Below are 23,105 nucleotides of genomic sequence, written 5' to 3' on the forward strand. Positions count from 1 at the left end.
GAAGATGGGCAGGAGACTGAGGGCAGCCGCCATGTGCAGTACAAAAGCTCTGAGGAGGAGAGTGGGCCTTCACAGTGGCCGAGATGGAGCAGGAAAGGGGGCAGGGTGAACGGAGTGCACATACCTCTACGTGCCCCGGCGGTGGAGCGGCCCGCTTGTTCCTGTGGCGGCATCCAGCTGCTTTGAGCAGCGGGCATCCCCAGGCTTGATACAATGGCCAGAGTGGAGTAGGAGATGGAGCGCATATACTCCTTCTGGCTGCGGCAGTTGCAAGTTCGGGCAGCGGTGGTGTAGAGGCCCCTGTGGTATGCAGCCAGAAGCGAAGTGTGGATCAGGCAGCATCTGGTTACCCCGGGACCGGAGTTGTAGCGGCCCATGTGGGATCTTACAGGTCTCCATCCTCCCGATCGCAGCAGTCAGCGATGGAGATGGCTTCCCCTGTGCCGGCTAGTGATGGGTCGTTCGCGAACGAGCCGGCTCTTTGCTGCGAACGACAAGAACCGGCTCCCAGTTTTAAAAGAGCCGATGCCTCAGCCGTCCCACAGAGCTCTGATTTGCTCTGTAATAAAGGGCGCTGAGGCATGCTGGGAGATGTAGTCCTCCTCTTCCAGCTTGTAGGAGTGTATGGGGCGGAGCAGAGCAGTAGCAGGAGGGATTGCCCCATTCCGAGAAGCAGTCTGGAGTTGTCATGGAGACGGGGGCGGGGCTTTTACTCCAATTCTGAGTGGTGTCTAGTGATATGTAATGAAGAGCCGATTCAGAGCCGTAAGAGCCGGCTCTTTGATGGGAGCCGATTCAGAAGAGCCGATTCTCCAAGAAGAGCTGGAATTCCCATCACTACCAGCTGTGAGAGTGGCCGATGCGCGCGGCGGCGGGAGCAGTCCAGGCAGTGGTAATGAGTACAAGTTGTTCCGGGCAGCGCTATGGGCTGGATCGGAGGCGTCTGACGTCAGGACGTCGGCTGACGTCTACGACGTCATTCCGATCGTCGCCATGGCGACAGGAGAAGCCAAACAGGGGAGCGCGTTATATACGCGTTCCCCTGTTTGCTATTGATGCCGGCGACGATCGCACTAGAGGGACACATGCGCCCTCTAGGGGTGTTTCATGTAGCTACCACTCTGGTAGCTTTACATGAAACAAAAAAACATTTTTAAAAAAAGGATTTTTGCCTATTTGGCAAAAAAAAATAACCGCCAGGGAGGTTAAGGGACATTTTCATTTTAATTTTTTTTGCATGCGTAATCGCTAATTTTTTTCCATTCCTACTGACTAACAAAAACGCACATGAAAACACCCACAAAAACTGTAAACGCGAAAATGCACATGAAAACGCCATGTGGCATCTGGAATTTTGTAGCAATGCTGTCCAGATTTTTTCTGCATGCAGATACTGGATACAGTAAAAACAGGCTCCAATATATTGATATGCAAATTTGTGTGCACATGAATTCGCATCTAGTTGAAATGGGCCCTTATTATGCTGTGGCTTATCTTATAGAGCAGAGAGGAAGTTCTAAGTTTAGGTCCACTTTAAATTTCTTTGACAGATACAGAGTTTCACTTGTACTGTACCCCATCTGGGCATGTAACCAGTGTCAGCCTCGGAGGTGGAAAAACTGGAAAATTACCTGCTGGCCAAGCAGCAGTAACCCTTTGTTATCACTCCCAATAGACACCTGCAGCAAGTCTTTACTGTGAGCAGCAACACACGATTACTGCTGCTTGGCCAGCAAGTGGATTTCCTCAGCTTTTCCATCTCCCAGTCCGACACTGCATGTAACTGCCTGCCTGTTTAGAGTTCAGCTTCACAGTCATGACAGGTGTTATCTTCCAATAAATCTTTGGTTATTCCAGATCATATTGAATTGCCATGCAAACCATTTCATAACCGAATTATCTAAAGGAAACATGACTCTGCTCTAAGGAAACTTACTAGCTGCTATGAGAGTCACATGATCAGATGAGCTACAGGGAAAGGGGGGGCCTGGTCTTTACCAAGCAGATTACTCATCAAATATCTGAGCACTGACTGCTGATACTATTAGAAGCCTGTCTCTATTGTGCAGTAGGAACTCTCTGGGTAGTACAGCTACTGTATCTTTGGTTTACTGTATCTTTGGTTTACTGTATCTTTGGTTAAGTGAATGAGTGCAAATTTTGCTTTAAAGAACTTGCTTTTTCATACAGAAGACTGGCAAAAATCTGCATTTTTTTCTGCCCTATAGCTACAGAAATAGTTGTCAGTCTGCAGTAGACAAAAAAAAAAAAACATCCAGAATTCTTATGCTTCATACACACTTGAGATAAAAGTCTTTGGAAAAGGCAAGATCACAGACCAATTTTACCCCCTTCCATGTAGAATGAGAACCATACTCTACACAGTCTATTCTATGGAGCTGCACTCCCCATCAAATAAAATATTTGCAAGATGCTGCACACAAAGATGCTGTACACACTCAAAAGATCATTATCTGCAAAAGATCCGTTCCTGCAAAATGCATTCATAGTCTATGATATCTGCAGATCCTCATACACACCTAGTTTAACAGACAATCATCTGCAGATCAGATCCACCAGGATGGATTTTCAGATCTGCAGATGATTGCCAGATATGTAGATGAAGTCTGTTAAACAAGGTGTGTATGAGGATCTGCAGATCTCATAGACTATGAATGCATTTGCAGGAATGGACCTTTTGCAGGAATGGATCTTTTGCAGATACTGATCTTTTGAGTGTGTACAGCATCTTTGTGTGCAGCATCTTGCAAAGATTTTATCTGATGGGGAGTGCAGCTCCATAGAATAGACTGTGTAGAATATGGCTCTCATACTACATGGAATGGGTCTGTGATCTTGCCTTTTCCAAAGACTTTTATCTCAAGTGTGTATGCAGCATTATGCCTCTGCTGCTGTAACAGGCTAATGCAGGACTGGCTGTTTCTCAACATTTTATTGGTATGTACCTCTTTTAAAGCCCAGTACTCACCAAGTACCCCCTGGCATAGTAAACATTGCCACAAGTACCCCCTGGCATAGTAAACATTATCACAAGTAGCCCTTGACAAATGTATATTTAATCGTAGTACATGATAATTGGATAATTCTAAACAATTTCCAAGCATTTACTATTGCTTTAAATTAGCAAAAACACTAATTTGGTGTTTAAATAAGATTTATCATTTTCTAAAACTCTAAATGTGTTACTCTTGGTTAAGTATATAAAGCCTGAGTACCCCCTGGAACCATCAGAAGTACCCCCTGGGGTACGCGTACCACACGTTGAGAACCTACGGACCAAGGGCCGATTCTGGCCTGTTTGTGTTGAGAATCCAACCTGCTGAAAGAGGGCCTGATTCCTCTCCTCCCTCCCTTCCTTTAAATTTGCATGCAGTGCATATTGATAGTTTAACCACTTAATGACATGCTGACTTAATGGCTCCAGGACGTTTTTATAAGTCAGACAGTGCTGCTGCCGCTGTGCGCGCACGCATGTGCATGCTCCCACGGGTGCACGTGCATTCCCGTGCACGTGAAAATAGTGAAAAAAAAAAACACCAGAGAAAAAAAATACACCTTTATTTCCAAATAATATATTGTCACCATACTATGTACTAGGGACATAATTAAAATCTTATGATAACAAGGGCAAATAGGCAAATAAAATGTGTGGGTTTTATGTACAGTAGCAGTGTTTATATTAAAACCATAGGGGATAAAATTGGAGAAATCGTGTATTTTTTCATTTTTTCCTTGTATTTCCCTTTAAAATGCATAGAAAATAAAGTAATTACTGAAAACAAATATCAACCCCAAAAAGCCCAATTGGTGGTAAAAAAACAAGATATAGATTATTTCATCAGTAATTAAGCTATTGGCAAATGAAAGGGATGAGCACGGAAAGGTGAAAATCGCTCTTGTCCGTTAGGGTAAAAACCGCCTTGGGGTGAAGTGGTTAAAGAGAAACCGTGACCAAGAATTGAACTTCATCCCAATCAGTAGCTGATCCCCTTTTTTACATGAGAAATCTATTCCTTTTCGCAAATGGATCGTCAGGGGGCTCTGTATGGCTGATATTGTGGTAAACCCCTCCCACAAGAAAAAATGTCACCATGTGATAAATGTCAGAATGTAACTCAGGGATTTAAAGAAACCACTTGACGACCACAGTGTTAACCCCCCCCCCCCCCCCCCCCCCACTAACGACCAGCCTGTTTTTAGCTCAGCTGGGCTGTGCAGTTTCTTCAGCCTCCTGCACAGCCCAGTAATGGAGCCCAGCGATCAGACTCTTTTTTTTTTGTCCCTAAGGGGACATGCCGCCGGAGGGGTCCGATCGCTATGGCAGTTTTTTGGTTTTTTCCCTCAGTCATCTGAATTGGAACAGGACGGCGATCCGTCCTGTTCCGCCTCTCATAGGCATCAGCCTATGAGAAGACGGCGATCCCCGGCTAATCAGAGGCCGGGGATCGCCGATCTTGTACAGCGCTGCTGGAGACCGTAGTGCTGTACAGTTGTAAAAAAAAGGGGGATTTCTTTCCCTTTTCGTTTACGAACAGCCTGCTAGCCGCGATCGGCATCTAGCAGGCTAATCACGGAGATCCGCTCCGTGAACTGGCAGGGAGCGATCGCTCATGCGCGCGGCCGTTCCCTGCCAAACTGCAGCTCCAGGACTTGACGCCAATTAGCGTTAAGCGGTCCTGGGGCTGCTGCCGTGGTCACGCCCATTGGTGTGTGGCAGTCTTGAAGTAGTTAAAATGAGCAAACACTGACTAAATCTATTACACATAATTATTGTTAAAATTAAGCACTTTTTTATTACATTTTTTTCACTGAAGTTCCTCTTTAACTCACCCAATTGCACTTTACAGTGCAAATCTCCATGGCAAAGGCTTGTGACCAGCCATCAGTGCATACCAGCATGTCACATGACACCGCCATGGCGATCACCACTGGTGCAATTGGGTGAGGTAAACTTATCATTACGCACGCTCATAACTCTGCAGGGAGAGAGGAGAGGAATGCGGCCTGCTAGAGCAAGGGTGTCCAAGCATTTTAGGCCAAGAACCAAATTACCATATGCTAGGGGACCATATACCAGAATGCCAGAGGTTTCAACTAGCAAAATTAAACATCATTTTTGCTGATTGTCATTGGGTACTACTATGCCTGTGACATTTTGTCAAATAACACATTTCCATGGGAAATAACCCATATATCATAGGTATATGGCACAGTGGCTTTTACTGCTGCTGGCCCCAACATGCCGCACCTCAGCTACAGCCTGCTGGTCACATGTTCAGGTCTTTTTTTGTTATGCAAAGAAGCAATGGCTAAATAAGTGTGTGAAAATGACTATCTATTGGGCTTCCAGCAAGATAAATTGCCCAATGCAAAGCATAAACTCATACAATTTATTGCAAATGCCACTAAGGGCGCAAACCCACTAGCAGCCTTTTCTAAACGCTAGTGATTTGAAAAAAACTCTTGCTAGTGCAATGCTATGGGGGATTTGTATAAAATCACATCGCTCAAGTGGGATCACACCCATAGCATTACATTAGCTAGAACTTTTCAAATCATAGGTGCTTAGAAATGGCTTAGTAATGTACTGCTAGTGGGTTCCAGGCCTTAGACATACATAGCTTCTAAGTGGCTACAAACACCTCTATCATATATGATGGTCCTTCGTCCAATCCACACAAGTATGCTTAATGAAAAAGTCAAAGCTAACCTCGTGGACAGGAACCACCACTTCGAAATGGTTTGGCTCCCCTTGACACAAAATGTTTCCTCCAAGGGAATCAAAGTGCTCTATCGAACACACTGCAGCATTATTTCACCATAAATTGTGACAGGAACATAATTTACGTTTTGTAATAGACAGTAGAAATAGCCAAACAAAGTGTGTGTTTTTTATCGACAATAGCGCCTTTTATTTTTAGTTTCAAATTGTTTTATTGTGGTTTGGTAACAAAACAAGTTATGCAATAAGATTGCCCCGATAGGGCTACAGTTACAATGGTATGCTTAAGGGGTAAGGAAAGAAAATAAAAAGTGGACAGTGGTTGACATCAAAAGATAGCAATGGGTTTGTTGGGCACAGAATCAATGAAAGTGGTAGTCAGGTTATACATGCAAGCATCAAGGTGTTCAAGTGTTTAAGACCATGGCTCGTAGTTGTTGCGTTTCAGTCAGGGATAGCCAGGGCTGCCAGGTTCTGATAAAAGGTAAGGTGGAGTCATTAGCAATTGCTAACAGGCGTTCATTAATGAGAATCTCATTTATTATTTCTTTAGTTTGGGTTAGCGATAAGGATGGTTGAAGCCATTGTCTGGCTAAATGTATTCTGGCTGCCTTGGCTATGTGCTGAGCCAATCGATGCTGAGGGAATTTCCATCCTTTAGGTTTATGGCCTAGTAGTAGTAGAAGTGGGTCGGTTGGTTGTGCTTTTTCAAGCGCCGAGTTAATGAGGGCTGACACCTGGTCCCAGTAATCTCGGGCAAGTGGACAAAACCACCATATGTGGGCCATGGTACCAACTCGACCACAGTTTCGAAAACAATATTTAGACCTGGACGGATCAAATCTATGAATCTTGTTTGGAGTTTGGTAGGTGCGGTGAAGTATTTTCATGTTGGTCTCGATGTGTGAACAGTAGCTGCTTCCTTTTGTAAGGGTCAGGCTACACTCTGACCATTGTTTTAATGATAGAGTTACCCCCAGGTCATTTTCCCACTGTGTCATGGTGGTTAATTTGGAAGAGTCTAAGGGTTGAGAGAATATGGAGTATAAGTAGGAAATTAGACCCCCTTCTAATGGTGTATTTAGGCACCATAGTTCAAACTGAGTCCTGGGGGGGGACCCGGCCTTTGATGTGGGAAGTGATTTTAGGTAGTGGAAAATTTGGAGTGCTGGAAAGTATTCCGATGGTGGAAATGATGTTTTCTCTTTGAATTGCGCCCAGGATGGGCATTTGTCGTCTACTAGTAAGTGCTTGATTAGGTGATAGCCACTGTTTTTCCACCAGCGGAATGATGTGTTTTCCAGGCCGGGGATGAAGTCTGGGTTCCCAAATAAGGGAGTTAGTTGTGGAAGGGCCGATTTTAATTGTTTAGTGGTTTTAAATTTGTTCCAGAGTGTCAGGGTATGGACTGAGAGTGGTGATAGGGACTTGTGTGACAAGGGAAGTTTATTGGACGCCCACATTAATGCTTGTAGGGAGTACGGTTCGAGGAGGCTATTTTCAATTTGAGTCCAGAGTGGTGGGTTGTGCAGGGAGAAAAGTTGTGATAGTTGGGCTATTTGGGATGCTTTATAGTAGCTATGGAGGTCTGGTACCCCAAGCCCACCTCTAGATCTGTTCCAGTACATAATTTTGTGAGAAATTTTGGCCTTCTTGTTATACCAGATAAACTTAAAGATGTGGCTTTGAAGGTCTTTCAGGGAGGCCTGGGTGATGGGGATAGGTAGTGATCGAAAGAGGTAGAGTATACGCGGTAGTAGGGTCATGCGGACGGCGTGGATACGCCCTGTCCAGGATATGGAAGGAGAGGACCATTTTAGCAGGTCTGATTTTAGCTTGGCTAACATTGGCTTAATATTTAATTCATATAGTTCTGATGGGTTACCTGAGACTTTGATGCCCAAGTATGTTAGGTACTTGGGCTGTAGTTTAACTCCTAGTGAAGATGTTAGGGAGGATGCCGCTGCGGATGAGAGGTGTATAGGTAGGATCTCTGTTTTGTTTACGTTAAGTTGAAGGCCAGATAGTTTCCCAAAGTGTTTGACTAATGAGAGGAGGTTTGGCAGGGAGGTGTGTGGGGAAGTGAGGGTTAGTAGTAGATCATCGGCAAAAAGATTGGCCTTATATTCGTGACTTGCCACTTTAATTCCTTGTATGTCAGGGGAATTGCGTATTTTTTCTGCCAGGGGCTCAATTACTAGGGCAAAAAGGGCAGGGGATAGAGGGCATCCCTGGCGTGTACCTCGTTGGATGGGGACTAGTGTGGGCTGGTCGGTTGGTAATTTTAAGGTAGCGGTTGGGGAAGAATAAAGGCAATTGATAGCTTGAAGGAAGGGGCCTCCAATTCCAGCTTTCTCAAGGCTTCCATCATGAAAGGCCAGTTTATAGTATCGAATGCCTTTTCCATATCAAGGGAGGCTAGAACAGTTGGTTTTTTGCGGGTCTTAGCTATGTGAATAAGGTTTATTAATTTTCTCAGGTTGTCAGGGGCTTGTCGTAGAGGAATGAATCCCACTTGGTCTTTGTGGATTAGAGGTCCCAATACTTTGTTTAATCTGGTGACCAGAATTGAAGTAAGAAGTTTGTAGTCTAAATTTAATAGGGATATGGGCCTAAAGTTTCGTACATCTAAGTGGTCTCGTTTTGGTTTGGGGATGACAGTGATTATTGATTGGAGAAATTCTGGGGCTGGGGTTTTGCCTTGCAATATGGAGTTAAAGAGTCGTGTGAGGTAGGGGGTTAGTGGGCTTTTGAATTTTTTGTAATAGATTGCGCTTAGGCCATCAGGGCCAGGGGATTAATTTTCTGATGGCTTCGGTCACTTCCAGTTCAGTGATCGGGACATTTAAAGCTGCTGACTTTTCTGGTAGTAATCGTGGGGTGGGGGTCGTGTGTAGGAACTCACTTATGGATGGGAGGGCCCTAGCATCTTGGTTTGCCGAGTAAAGGGTTTTATAATAGTCAGCAAAGGTTTGGTGGATTTTAAGGGGATCTGAGGTTATTGTTCCCTGTTGTGTTTTGATTTGAAGTATTTTGTTGATATTTTGTATTTCGCATAGTTTTCTGGCTAGCCACGAATTGGGCTTGTTTTGGTGCACATAGTGTTTTGACTTGGTCCACCGTATGGCTTTTTCTGTTCTATTGGATAGTAATATATTGATCTGTTTGGTGGTATCTTCTATTTGTTTTAGGGTGTAAAGGGATGGGTAATGGGCGTGCGTTGTTTTAAGGCGGTAACGTTTATTTTCTAGTTGGACTTGTTTCTCTGTCTTGGATTTCTTTTTTTGGCTCGCTATCTTGATTAAATGACCTCTTATGGTCGGCTTGTGTGCAAGCCAAAGGATGTCTGGCTTGATTTGATTTATGTCGTTGTCTTTAAAGTAGTTTAGTATGTGTTCCTCTATATCAAGGACTGTTTCGGAGTCTGTCAGGAGTGTCTCATTAAGTCTCCAGGGTGGACGCGAGATAGGGGTGGTTAGTGAGATGCAGGAGGCCCATACGATATCATGGTCCGACCATGTTGCAAAGGCGTGTCTTGCATAGGCTAGGTTAGGGATTAGTGAGGATGACATGATGATGGCGTCTATTCGGGAATAGGAGTGATGGGCCTGTGAGTAGAAAGTGTAGCCCCGTTTATTGGGGTTAAATTCCCTCCAGGTGTCTACTAAGTGGTATGGAGACAACAGTCCTTTTAGTGTTGTAGCTAATTGTTGGTGTCTGGGGGAGACCGTAGTAGTAGATCTGTCCATTGCGGGGTTAGGTGTTACATTAAAGTCCCCTGCCCAGATAATTTGTGTTTGTCCTAGATCTGATAGGTGGGTCAGTATTTTCTTTATGGCTTGTATTGGGGCCTCCGGTGGGGCATAGAGGTTTATTATACAGATTTGTGTGTGTTGGAGTTTACCCTGAATAATGATAAATCTGCCTTCGTCGTCTGCAATCGATTTTTCTACCAATAGGGGGAGAGAATTAGCTAATAGAGTAATCACTCCTCTATGTTTTTTTGTTGCTGATGAGGCATAGAATCTCTGGTAGTTTTTGTGAAAATATCTGGGGGCGGAGTTTGTGGAGAAGTGGGTCTCCTGGATACAAATTATGTCTGGATGGCATTTTTGGTAATCTATGAAGGCCTTCCTTCTCTTTGCTGGAGCGTTCAGGCCCTTGGCGTTATGGGATATAATATTAATTGAAGTCATTTCTATCTTTGTGGTGGAGCATGTTTTCTATTTGAGCATTTTGTTTATTGCACCTGAGATTCTGCACCTCAGCAACTAGAAAAGAGAGCTCGTAGATTGTGTCAACCAGGGGAAAGAAAAAGGTAAAACAGGTTATGAATAACATAATGATAATTGGTAGAGCTAGTTGCGCATAAGCTGAGCTAGCTCCCTGAGAGCAATTTATGCTCTTTGTGACAATAGGCATAGCCGGGGATATTAGAATTCCAGCCATGCAGATTGTCATTGTGAGGCAGCACTTTTAACCAGTGCCTGCATTAACCCAGCTAGATTTGGCTATAGGGTAAAATGTTAGTTATAACATGACCGACATGGTAACAGTAAGAGTTAGGGTACACTAGGATGGCATGCAGTGGTGTATATTAAACAAGCGGTTTGTTTATGCATCAGTGATCCTAAAACGGAGAAAACAGGTAGAAAATTCAACATGAACTATAATACATAGCGCAGATGAGGAATAAATGAGGGGCAAAGTCCTCGTGGGTCTAAGGGTGTCCCAAGTCGGCCCGGGAGTCCAATTCAGTGGGATGGTGTAGATAATCCTCATAGTGTATCACGTTAGCCCACTGCAGTACTTGTGAATATTCAGGCCGGTTGTTCATTAGGTAGAGCTTATGACAAGTCGGTGTTGAACAGTTCAAGGTTGGGGTGGCCGTCCCCAATTAGGCAAAAAGGTTAAGGTTGTTTTTTGTGTTCTTTGTGTAGTGGAGATAGCATTAGGCATGCTCCGGTTAAGAACATTGTCAGTTGCATAGAGTGGCTAAGGGTGGCCGCATTTCAATAGAAATATAGCAGTAGTGACCGTTCAAGTTCCGACTTGGAAGGCCCATGTTAGATTGGTGCGATGTTAGTGTCTTTATTGAGCTTTGGTGAGAAGGGGCTGTAAGTTAGGCACCGTGTGGACTCGCCCGGGGGACTTTAAGTAAGGGACATCATAGTACTTACAGTTTTTAGACCCGACCTCCGTAGGCCGAAATGGCGGCTTCTTTACTCGCCTCCCGTGTGAGAGCGGGGGCGGGATGCTTTGGTGGTCCAGACTTTTGCTGGTCTCGGGGCTCGTTGTGGTAAGGGGGTAATATCCATGGGCTCCGCTTGTACTCCTGCCAGCTCTAGCTGTTTACGGCCTTCTTCTAGGGTGCGACAGGTGTAAATCTTTCCGCCTTGCTGGAAGGATAGGGAGAAGGGGAATCCCCACCTGTACTTTATGGAGGCCTTCTGGAGTGATAGGGTTACAGGCCGGAGGAGTCTTCTGCGCTGGATCGTCATCGGAGCCAGGTCAGCATATAGCTGGACGGTGTCTGGGACTCCTGGAAGGGATGTTAGGTTCCTGGCAGCTTGTAGTATTTGATCTCTGGCTTCCTCGTAGTGAAGCTTGAGGACTACATCTCTGGGCAGATGCGGCTTGGGTGGCTTGGCTAGCGCTCTATGGATACGGATAATGCGGAATTGCTGCGGGTCTTCCTGGGGGAGCAGAGCACTAAAGAGGGCGAGCGCCATTGCCGGTAGGTCGGTCTCTGTTTCCGGAAGCCCTCGGATTCTGAGATTGGCGCGGCGATTGCGATTTTCGAGGTCTTCAATCTTTAACTCCAGAGTGTCAATCTGAGTGCCTTGACTGTCCATCTGCTCTTTATCCTCTGCAAGGCACACTGTGATAGAGTCTGTCTGCTTTTCTAGGTCGGCGACCCGGTTTCCAATTTCCCGCATCTGGAGGGTGAAGTCCCGAACCGCCTCTTTGAGCTCAGCCCGGAACACTTTTTGGATATTTGCCACCAGTTCGTCTTGGGTAGCAGGCCGGACAAATTGCTGGTGAGTTCTTTTTGTTGGGTTGGGGCGAGGTTCGGTGCTTTGAGGTAGCCGGGCTCTGATGCGTAGCTGTTTGCTGAGCCTCCGCCATCTTGCTTTTAGTGGAGCGCGTGGAGGCCGGAGAGGGCTTGGGTGTGCCAGAGGTTGTGGAGTCTGGATTAACGCCCTTTTTGTTCTTCTTTTTCCTCCTGTTCATTTCACGGGGCCAGGCTGTAAGTTTCGGGCGAGTTTATGCCCGTTTGTCAGAGTTTTTAAGTGGGTTATGCAGGGCTGGAGCGGAGCAGCCGGGGATCACGTCCTCATCGGTCCGCGCCGCGCATGCGCCTGCGCCTTTTATTTTTAAACTGGAATTGGTAAAACTGAGAAATGTGTGTTTTCTATTATTTCCCTCTTTTTTTTCCCATTAAAATGCACAGAAAACAAAATTGTTCAAAGGAAAAAATGCCATACAATGAAAGCCTAGTTAGCCTTAAAAAAAGGGACAGAGCTAAAATGTCAAAACTGCTCTGGTCCATTAGGGGGAAACAAGGTCTGGATGCCAAGTGGTTAAACGTCACCCCAAAGGGGTTTTGCCAACAGGGGGCTGGTTTAACAATAATGCCCATTTCCTGGGGATGTTCAATTTTTGGAAGCTACCTTGAGGTACAAAAAGGAACAATAAGGATTATATTGATTGCATTTAAAACTTTCGTACAAGTACTCTTTACAGGGACAGCAGATGCTGAGTGGGGGAGTGGTCCAATTACATTCAATCATTAACCCTCTGCACTCAAAGCTGGAATTCTAGTAGCAATAAAAACAACTACTGTATTTACAAAATGCTGCTGCAGTCCATTTCAGAAATCTAAGATCTTTATTTTTTTTTTGTAACCAAATACAATTTTACAACCTAGTTGTTTCTAATGGTACTAGAGTTGCTGTGAGCCTGTTTTGAGAGCAGAAGTTTATTGATTGTTTGTATGTAAATTCACAACTCACCTCAGCACCTGCTTCCCCCTTAAATCTCAGCAGCAGGAAGGTCCCAGCAGGAGGAGTATAGCTACCCTTGCTTTTGTAAGGCCTCTATTCGATCCATCTATCTGATGGAAATTGCATGGTGTGTACCAAGCTTTAGGCCCCTTTGACAACGGCACATTTTCATTGTGTTGTGTTACCCATTTTTAATGCAGGGTCCAAGATTCATGACAGAACCGCACACCATATGGTAGTCCAGGTGCTGGACCGACAATTATCAAATCAAAATAATCTAAAAGGGCTGCACACTCAGCAATTTCAGTTTTTTATTCATATTCTGACAAGCCAGATGTCCAATCGACCAACGAACGTTTCAGGGCCACGGCAGGGACCCTTTGTAAAGGTATCCCTTGACGAAAGGGGACCCGTCGTAGCTCCGAAGCATTCGTTGGTTGATTGAATGGACATCTGGCTTAACATTATTAATAAATAACTTTTTGGATTTTTATTCCTTTTCAATGCAGGGGGACACTAAAGCAATGAAAGTCCCCGGCGATGACGTCAGGGCGACCTCCAGGTCGGCCTGTACTGTGCCTGCGTGAGTGGCGCTGTCACTCACCGCCACATGGGCCGGAGCGGACTGCGCAGGCGCAGTAGTTCTGCGCCTGTGCAGTCCGCTTCGGCTCATGTGCCGGTGATTGACAGCGCCGCTCGCGCAGGCACAGTACAGGCCGACCTGCAGGTCGCCCTGACGTCATCGCCGGGGACCGGGATGGAGCTGCGGCGAACGGCTGACTGCAGAGCTGCGGCGAGGGACATGCTGGGAGCTTAGGGCTGGAGGAAGTAGCACTTTTTTTATTAATTTTCCCTGATGACTCCTTTAAAGAGAACCTGAGGTGGGGTTCTAAGAATGATGTCCGCACAGAGGCTGGGTCTGCCTATACAGACCAGCCTCTGTTGCAATGTAGTGTCCTCCCAGGCCCCCCCCCCCCCCCTGCGCTCTGCTATGCCCCCATAAATAACAGCTGCGCTGTCGACACGCAGCGCGCTGTGTTCACCTATGTAGTGTCACTCTCGCCGCTCCCCCCGCCTCCTGCATAGCTCCCGTCCCTGCCCGCGTCCCTTCCCTCCAATCAGCGGGGAGGGAAGGGACCCGGGCGGGGACCGGAGCTATGCAGGAAGCGGCGAGACTGACATTACATAGTGTCGACAGCACGGCTGTGATTTATGGGGACATAGCAGAGCGCAGGGGGGCCTGGGGGGACACTACATAGTAACAGAGGCTGGGCAGTATAGGCAGACCCAGCCTCTGTGTGTGGATATCATTCTTAGAACCCCACCTCGGGTTCTCTTTAAAGAATAATCGAGGTGACATGAGACATGATGAGATAGACATGTGTATGTACAGTGCCAAGCACACAAATAACTATGCTGTGTTCCTTCTTTCTTTCTCTGCCTGAAAGAGTTAAACATCAGCTTTCATGCAAGTTTCTGTACGGGTCGGACTGGGTAAGACTATAGCTTATCCCTCACTGATAAGTAATTACAGCCATAAAACACTTTCCTATAAGTAAATGGCTTCTTAGAGCAGGAAAGAGATAAAAAGGGTCAAAAATTAATACATTTGAGCCCTGGCAACTTCAATGAAGGTGTCATTGAGCAGAGACAATGGGATATTTAAAAAAGTCATTTTTCAGGAGGAGGATAGATACAATTGTTTTTCAGTTCTTTTCCGTTAGCCGGGCGCATCCACTAGGTGGCGATAAAACTCCACCAGAGTTACATCTTTCCCTACTATCCGGCCTGGAGGAGGAATAGTAATTAACGCCACCTAGTGGTTGCGCCCGGCTAACGGAATAGTACCTGTTTTTCTTATCAGTTGATTTTCACCTCGGATGTCCTTTAAGGCTGGGACGGCACCTGCCACTAAGATTTCATGGGTGTGTGCTTCTCAACCTCCACATTTCCCATACACGTTTTTCCGTCATTGTGTGCATTTTCTCAGGTTGTGGCAAAGTGCTTTGCAAAAAATACGAAAACCAAAACACAAATGAATGTAAACAATGTGAAATTCCCAAGCAGGCCATTCAAATCAATGGCCAGCGCAGAGGTGCACACGGTTCTGATTACTGTGCTCCGTGCCCAGGGGATGCTTTCAACTAAATTCATGGGAATTACAGTGCTACTGTATACTGAATACCTATTACGAAACAAACACCAATCAACAAATACAAAACTGAAGATCTTACCTTGACACAGTTTAACAATGCCGGTTATAATGATTGCAATTAGCGCTATGACCTTGGCGTAAGTGAAGAGATCTTGAACCCGTGTCCCCCATTTCACATATGCACAGTTTATAAAGGTGATGAGACCTGTGGAGGAGAGGCTGCTGTTACAAAGAAATCACCACAAATTCATCCATTTATTCATCCACTGCACGCCAAGTGACCTATTTATAAACAGCAAAACAGGTTGAGATGCATGAGAGGTAAATCTGAATTTCAAGCAGACACCAATATACACATGAGGAAGCACCAGTAGGATGTGAAACTGCAGTCAGGGCTCGTTCACACTAAAGCTGAGTACACACGTACGATAACGATCGTTCAAAAACGAACGATAACGACAATCGGTCCGATAATCGTGTGTTCAAAAATTTCCAACAATCTTTTTTTTAACCATAACGACCGTTATCGTTCAATCCGACCGATCCAACCCGGCGGATTTTTTCGAAAGATAATCGTTCAATCGTTGCAGTGTGTACAAAGATCGTCCGATAATGATTATCTGTGGAGTAGTACGCATGTTCTTATTGCCTGTCATAACGTCACTTCCGTTTGCGCACGCATTTTTTTATCGTTCGTCGTTCAGTACTTTATACTTATATCGTTCACGTGTGTACACAATCGTTTATTACGAACGATCTTTTCAGTCTAATTTGAATATCGTGTAAACGTCACGAATCGTTCGTAACGAATGATCTTTATCGGACGTGTATACGAACCTATAGGGAGTTTTTGCCCTTTTTTCAAGCGCAGGCGATTTTTAAAATCGCTCATAAACCACTTGTGCAATGAATCTCTATAAGAAGGTTTATATCAGTGCGTCGGCAAAGCGGTGCCTGTACCATTTTTGGGGCATTTTTGCTATAATGGAAGGTATAGGAAAAAGGCATAACGTTCACAAAATCGCTTTGTGCAGAGATTGCGTGAGCATTTTTAAGAATAAATACATTGTATTGCGTCAGGGAGTGAATTACAAAACCGCTCTGGAAAAGTGCTTTAACCAGAAACGCATCATGCAGTGGAGCGCCGGGGGGGGGAGTACAAAACCGCAAACCGCTTGCGTTTTCGATTTTAGGTGTAAATGAGGCCTCAGGGCAGATTACTTTCCAGGTTTACTTTTAACATGGTGCTATCATGGCACAGTTAAACATACTATAAGGCTACTTACACACCAAGACGTTGCGTTTTAGGGGACGTTATGGTCGCATAACGATCCCCTAACGCAACGCATGGTGGTCTTGAAGTTGGACGTCAGATTGAGCTGCGTTATGCAGCTCTCAAAGCAGCCGCTCCAGGTTAGTGATAGGAAGTCCGGATCTTTTTAAGGATTCGGATCATTTGAATCGGATCATTAAAAAGATCCGGATCTTTGAACGGAATCATTTTACTAGGGAAGCAGACTGGGTGAAATGACTAGCAGGACAGGACTTGCCCTGCACTGTACATTCTGTATGTTCCTGTTTCTTCCAGACATCCACTGTGAACCGAATCTTTCATTGTGATGATCCGGATGATTCGACTCATAAAAAAGATCCGGATCAAATGAACGATTAGTTCATGATCTGGACAACACTACAGTCCCACCACGAGTCTCTGCAGTGTAGTGAATATTAATTAGCCATGTGGCTGGCAGCGGAGGAGGAGGGGAGACCTCCTCCTCCAACATTACTGAGCATGTGCAAACAGTCTAACGTGGCTTAGCCCAGTATAACGTACAGCATGCAGCACTTTGTTTTTAACGTGCTGCGTTACAATGTAACGCAAAGTGTTACTGTGAACAGCAACATTGATTTTACAGTGCTGTGAGTTAGGCTGCGTTACTGGCTGCTGTAACGTGGGACTTTAACGTACCACTGTGAAACCAGCCTTAATTCAGTGACACTTCCAGATCTCCTGCAGAAGGGAATATAGTCCTGTGAATAAGTACATCCCATGGCAATTTTTCCTTCTCCCAGCATTTCTGTAAAGCAGTATTGGCTCAAAAATGTAATATCGGTTATGGATAAACAGATCCTCTAGGTGATCTAGGCTTTCACCTCCAGTATAACTTCCACAGTGGTCAAGAGTGGGCCAACCATGATGTAAGTGGAGAAACCACTTGTGGGCCAAATGTAATGGCTTTGGGCCAGATTTTGACATGTATGTTTTATGGGGAGGTTATCATTGTCTCTAAAACAAAACTTGTTTGTTTTTCAAAAACTTTATTCAGCCACTTACAGATGCTGGTTGAAAAGATCAGTTTGGCAGACAGTCTGCTGCCATTCAGTAACGATTCACACTCATTTAGCTGGGCCTACCTTCATGCACTGTTTTAAGGAAAGGCAAACATCCAATTTTGATATGCCAATGATTGCCCAATTTTACCACCTCCAAGTATTATGAGGGTGAACAGATATTGTAGGTAAGTTCTCATACTACAAGGCAGTGATAACATGGGCCAAAGTAAATGGTCAGAAATATCCAGTCCAGCCAACTGCTTATTGCCCACAACAGGCAAGGTCAGTACAGAAATAAAACTGACAGCCAAAACAATAAAGAATGGTCTTTTTGGAAGTCAAAAATGTAATGTCTGCACATACCTCTATGCCTAGAAATAAGCTTGACAGGCTAGTACGGGGACAACTGCTTCACTGACGGACCAACTGATAATAAATTCAACTTGAGAAAAAATAGGATGGCTGGGTTCTTTAAGGCTTCTTTCACATTAGCGAGTTGCTTTGCTCTCAGTTGCTGCTCGTTCTCTACAAGACTGGCCACACTAGCGATGGTGTGACATGATGTGCCGGAAGTGGTTCCGATGACGCAGGCGCGACACACACTCTGCAGTGCGTTGCCAAGTGATAAAAGCAGTAGAGAGCACGTCACTGTTCAGGGGGCTGAACTATTCCTTCCCTGCCACAGGATTAGTAAGGGAAAATAGTGAACGAACTGTGAACTGCAATCTATTATATATTTTAATTTGATGTACGTATGTAAAAAGGCCCATACCCACTATGTGATTTATCTGACGATTTTACTGATGACCAGTGTTTTTTTGAGTAATGAGCAATCGTTTCCGTCAATGACCGTCATAGCAAATCGGATATTTAAGATTGCTGACTACTCCGTGCAAAAATACCGCAATCACTTGACTTCCCATTTGCACCGTCTTGTGACGTTGCTTGTACTGACGGCCACAAGATGGATCGTGGAACGCTCACTTGTACCGTCGGCCACAAGATGGATCGTAAAATGCTCTTCGTCAGGGGGCCACCGCTGGATCCATCTTCCTCTGTTGGCGTTGGGTGTTGAGTACTTGGTTTAAGTGTGAGTGTGTGTATGTGCCACCATCACTCAAAAACGTCCTGATCGATTTTAACAAAACTGGTAAACAGATCTTTTACTACCTGGGAAGATAAGTTTTAGGGGTCTCACGTACCCCCCTGCACACCTGGGGAGAACCAAAAACAGCCAATCAGTTTTCACCCATTGACATCAATAGGAATATTTAGAAGGCTTGCCATTCTCACAGTGATAAAGACTCCCCAACTTTGGCATATTTGGTCACTAGAGGATCGAGGTAAAAAAACTAAATAAATGAAAAAAATAAATAAAAATCAGGGAATGTGGGCAGAGCCTAAAACAGCCAATCAAATATCAGCCATTCATCTTAAATGGGAAATGTAAACTGCAGCCATTCTTAAACTGTTAATCACAGGGTTCTCAAACTTTTCACAGTTAGTCACTGGGTGACTGGGCTTAATATTCATGAAAGTGGGTGGAGCCTACAACAGCCAATCAAAATTCACCTATTGATTTTCAAGGGGAATATTTACATTGCTGCCATTCTTACACTGTTAATGGCAGTGGCCTCAAACAGCCAATGGGCGACTGGGGTTCAAATTCAGAAAAAGGGGCAGAGCCAAACATATTTGTCTGCTTGATTTCAATGGGAAAATGTAAACTGCTTCCATTCTCACATTATTGATGCCAAGGAACCCAAATCTCACAAACTTGGCCATTAACTGACTGTGTGTCAAGGTTAGAAAAAGTGGCCGAACCCAACAACAACCTAATACATACCCGAGCATTGCCGGGTCTTCAGCTTTAACTAATATAACTTGGAGACTGCACTTTGTTGATGCCCTGCGGAAATATACTTTGTTCCAGGAGATCACAGGACAAGCTCATCCATGTTCAAAGTCTGGGTATGTGTTTATGTCTTAGCTATATATAGCTGCAAACATACCATTACTAAGGGACAACGAAAGTTAATTATAAATGCAGACTCATCACATAGAATGCAACAGCATATCAACATTTTATATTCTATCTGCTGTCAATGGTATGTTCTGAGTAATCATTTGCATACACAGTTAATATACACAGTTAATATACAGCTTGGCTTAAAGAACAACTGAAGTGAGAGGGATACGGAGGCCATAGTAATTTCCTTTTAAGCAATACTGCCTGAAAGTCCTGCTGATCTTCTGCCTCTAATACTTTTAGTCATAGATCCTGAACAAGCATGTGCAGATCAGGCATTTCTGTATTATTGACAGGTCTGACAATATTAGCTTCATGCTTGTTTCTGCTGTTATTCAAACACTACTGCAGCAAAATAGATTTGCAGGGCTGCCAGGCAACTGGTATTGTTTAAAAGGAAATAAATATGGCACCCTTCATATTCTTCTCATTTCAGTTGTCCTTTAAAGATCACCTAAAGTGACATGTGACACTGGCCTCAATTCACGGAGCTTTATCAAACACTTTATCAAACGTTTATCAGACGTTTGATAATTTACCTCATGGGTAAAATCTACTTTTGAATTCACTAAGGTGTTATAGATTTATCGAATGTTTTATCGATGAAATGATCAATAAATCTATAACACCTTAGTGAATTCAAAATTAGATTTTACCCATGAGGAAAATGATCAAACGTTTGATAAAGTGTTTGATAAAGCTCCGTGAATTAAGGCCATAGGTACATAAAATACTAGTCCTACTAAAGAAATGTCCCTTTCTGTTTAGTACAGGAAGTGTTAAAATAATAGAGGAGATGTTATCTATTCAAATATGCTTGTTAAATTCAGTTTTAAACACGTTAACAGAAGCTTAAAAAAAGTTTTAAGGACCACTTGCGATCGCGCAATCTGCAATTGCGATTCGGCCACAAATAAATAAATCGCGCAAATGGAAAATGAGCACGTTTGCTGTTGTGATCGGCAAAACGGCTGCAATCCGCTTTTTTATGCCCTCTCTGAAAGCTATGTGACAGGGTTCAGTCAGACAGATTTCAGAGGGGCATAACTGAGGAACAGGAGGTCAGCAAGGAACCAGAAGGGCAACAGGGGGCTAGAAGAAGCCCCAGGTAAGTCAAACGGCTTTGCTTCACTTAAGGTTCCCTTTAAAGGATACCCGAAGTGACATGTGACATGATAAGATAGACGTGTATGTACAGTGCCTAGCACACAAATAACTATGCTGTGTTCCTTTTTTTCTTTCTCTGTCCGAAAGAGTTAAATATCAGGTATGTAAGTGGATGACTCAGTCCTGACTCAGACAGGAAGTGACTACAGTGTGACCCTCACTGATAATAAATTCCCCTTTTTATCTCTTTCCTGCTCTCAGAAGCCATTTTCTGCTAGGAAAGTGTTTTATAGTTGGAATTTCTTATCACTGAGGGTCACACTGTAGTCACTTCCTGTCTGAGTCAGGACTGAGTCAGCCACTTACATACCTGATATTTAACTATTTCAGGCAGAGAAAGAAAAAAAGGAATACAGCATAGTTATTTGCATAGGCACTGTACATACAAGTCTATCTCATCATGTCACATGTCACTTTGGGTATCCTTTAAGGTGCGTATACACCCACAAATACAATCACCCGCACGGTTCGGGACCCGATCCTTCAGGTGACAGTTTGCAGCCGAGTGCTGTGCAGATGCGCCACCAGACAGCTGACTAGTGGCGTGTTCTATTACAATGGTGGGGGAGGAAAGACAGCGTTTGGTGCATGATGGAGTGGAAGGAGTGAGAAGGAGACCAATGCTCTCGGCCTGCACTCAGCTGAGATGATCCAGCACATTCTGGATCTCTTGGCATCGCATCAGGGAGAGTCGGACTGTGAGTCACATTGAGGAGCTGTTAATTAAATGGATTGTTTAATGAACTTGTAAAGTGCTGCAGAAAATGACAGTGCTACATACATAATACTAAAACATTTTCTATAGCAGTTGGTATCTCTGCCCACAGAGGATGTAATGGCCATAGTTTTGGCTGAACTGAGGATTCCCTGACAGGTACAGAAGCTAGAAGGTGAATAAAAAGCAAGTGAAAATAGTATTGGATGGAGTTAACTGCTGAAGCATTGTTAAGTTATTACAGCTGCTATACACATCCTAGTTTCTCATCCAAGGCGGGCCAAACCAACCACTTCAGCTAAAAACCATTATATTTGTATACAAAGCTTTAAGGTGTGTACACACATCCACTTTTGATTGTCCAGTTTAACCTCTCTCATGTAGTATGAGAGCTTATCTACTCAATCTGTTCATAGTTTTCAAAATCTGTTGGCCCTCATACTATATGGATGTATGATTCCCATAGACTGCAAGCTGGTGCCGACAGTCTATGATGGCTGACAAGCACACGATATGAAAAATCATCCAGGTAAAACCACCAGCATTTTTTTTTATGCGGACTTAGTTGTGGCCTCTCCCTAAGAGTAAGGCTGGTTTCAGACTACCGATTGGCGGCGGTGGTGCGACCCAGAGGCCACACTGCACCACCAAAAACAGGTCTTCGCGGATTACCGCGTTAATACATAGTAATCTCCTTCTGGAGGGTGTCATAAAATTAGCGCATGGCTCCAGTGTGAAAGGGCCCTTAAGCCTTTACATCTACCCCATCTACTCTACATGTACCCCAATTCACCAACTTACATAATGCCAAGTTTTTCATTAAAAGTATTTGTCCACAAATCAGAGGCGTGGCATTTGGTTGGCTACTTAGTACTCCAAAAATTTTAACACAGCCATACAGAAAGGGCAAGTGTTACTACTAAGTTCGGGCAATATAACCTTGGTCTGTAGTGAGCTTTAAAGTGTGATGATTTAGTAATGTCATGACTTTTTAAAAACATATACCATCATATAGAGTCTTACGTACATACGCAAGCAGCAGCAATGAGTCGAGAAGCCACATAGGGAGGTTCACAAGTAGGGAAGACAGGCTGCACCAGGTAGTTGGCGAATGTAATGGCAATGACCGCCTGGCTGGTAGGTTCAATGATAAGCAGAGAAGTCCACAGTCTAATGAAGGCCACAAATCCTCCAAAAGCTTCCAGAATATATGCATAGCTGGCTCCTGATTTGGTAATTGTGGTACCGAGTTCTGCATAGCACAGAGCTCCAATCACTGAGAAAATACCACCTACTGTCCAAAGCACTAATGATAGCCCATAAGAGGCTGAATAAATGAGAACTCCCTTAGGAGATACAAAGATCCCTGAGCCGATCATGTTGCCCACGATAAGACAGACTCCATTGAGCAGCGATATCTCTTTCTTGAGTTGCATGGTATCCTGAGGACTCTCTGAGCCTGTGCTGGATTTATTGGTGGCATCTCCAGGGCTGGAGGAAGTGAGAGGCACATTTTGGCCTTTCGTGTCTTCCATGATTAAGGTGTCAAGTCAACCTGAAATGCAAAAAGAAGCATAAATCAAAACATATACAGCCTTTCTGTTGTACTATACAGAAACTTAATGGTCTCATCTATGTACGCTTTGAAGGAAATATAGTTTTATACTACAAAGACCCCCACCAGGGCTCCATATATACAAACCACACTGTCAGTTGTTCATAGATAGACCGCCCATGGTAGATCCTACGCCGCACTTGTGGCTGTTCTAGCCTGATGCGGCGTAGGATCTAAGCCGCCCGCCGTTTTCGCTCCTGACGTGATGATGCGCACCCGAGAGGGGAGATTAAGCTGTCATATGACAGCTGACATCTTCCCTCAGTGATCAGCAGCCATCGCGTATGGCTGCTGAAAACGTGATCAGTACGATCGCTGGCGGATCGTAGTGATCACTTAC

At 44.4% G+C, this 23,105-nt stretch overlaps 1 protein-coding gene across 2 annotated transcripts in view; it reads right to left on the reverse strand.

Annotated features, from left to right (window-relative positions):
* The window catches only part of SLC7A6 (solute carrier family 7 member 6), a 101,784-nt gene that overhangs the window by 37,599 nt on the left and 41,080 nt on the right, over window positions 1-23,105 (reverse strand). For both annotated transcript variants that reach the window (XM_068261444.1, XM_068261445.1), the window contains 2 exons: window positions 22,178-22,705; window positions 14,985-15,110 (listed from right to left, as the gene is read on the reverse strand). In XM_068261444.1, the coding sequence (XP_068117545.1) occupies window positions 14,985-15,110; window positions 22,178-22,685 (634 nt within the window). In that variant the 5' untranslated portion in view covers window positions 22,686-22,705. The remainder of the gene's footprint in view (window positions 1-14,984; window positions 15,111-22,177; window positions 22,706-23,105) is intronic.

Source organism: Hyperolius riggenbachi, chromosome 11, assembly GCF_040937935.1.
Source record: "Hyperolius riggenbachi isolate aHypRig1 chromosome 11, aHypRig1.pri, whole genome shotgun sequence".
Lineage (NCBI taxonomy): Eukaryota > Metazoa > Chordata > Amphibia > Anura > Hyperoliidae > Hyperolius > Hyperolius riggenbachi.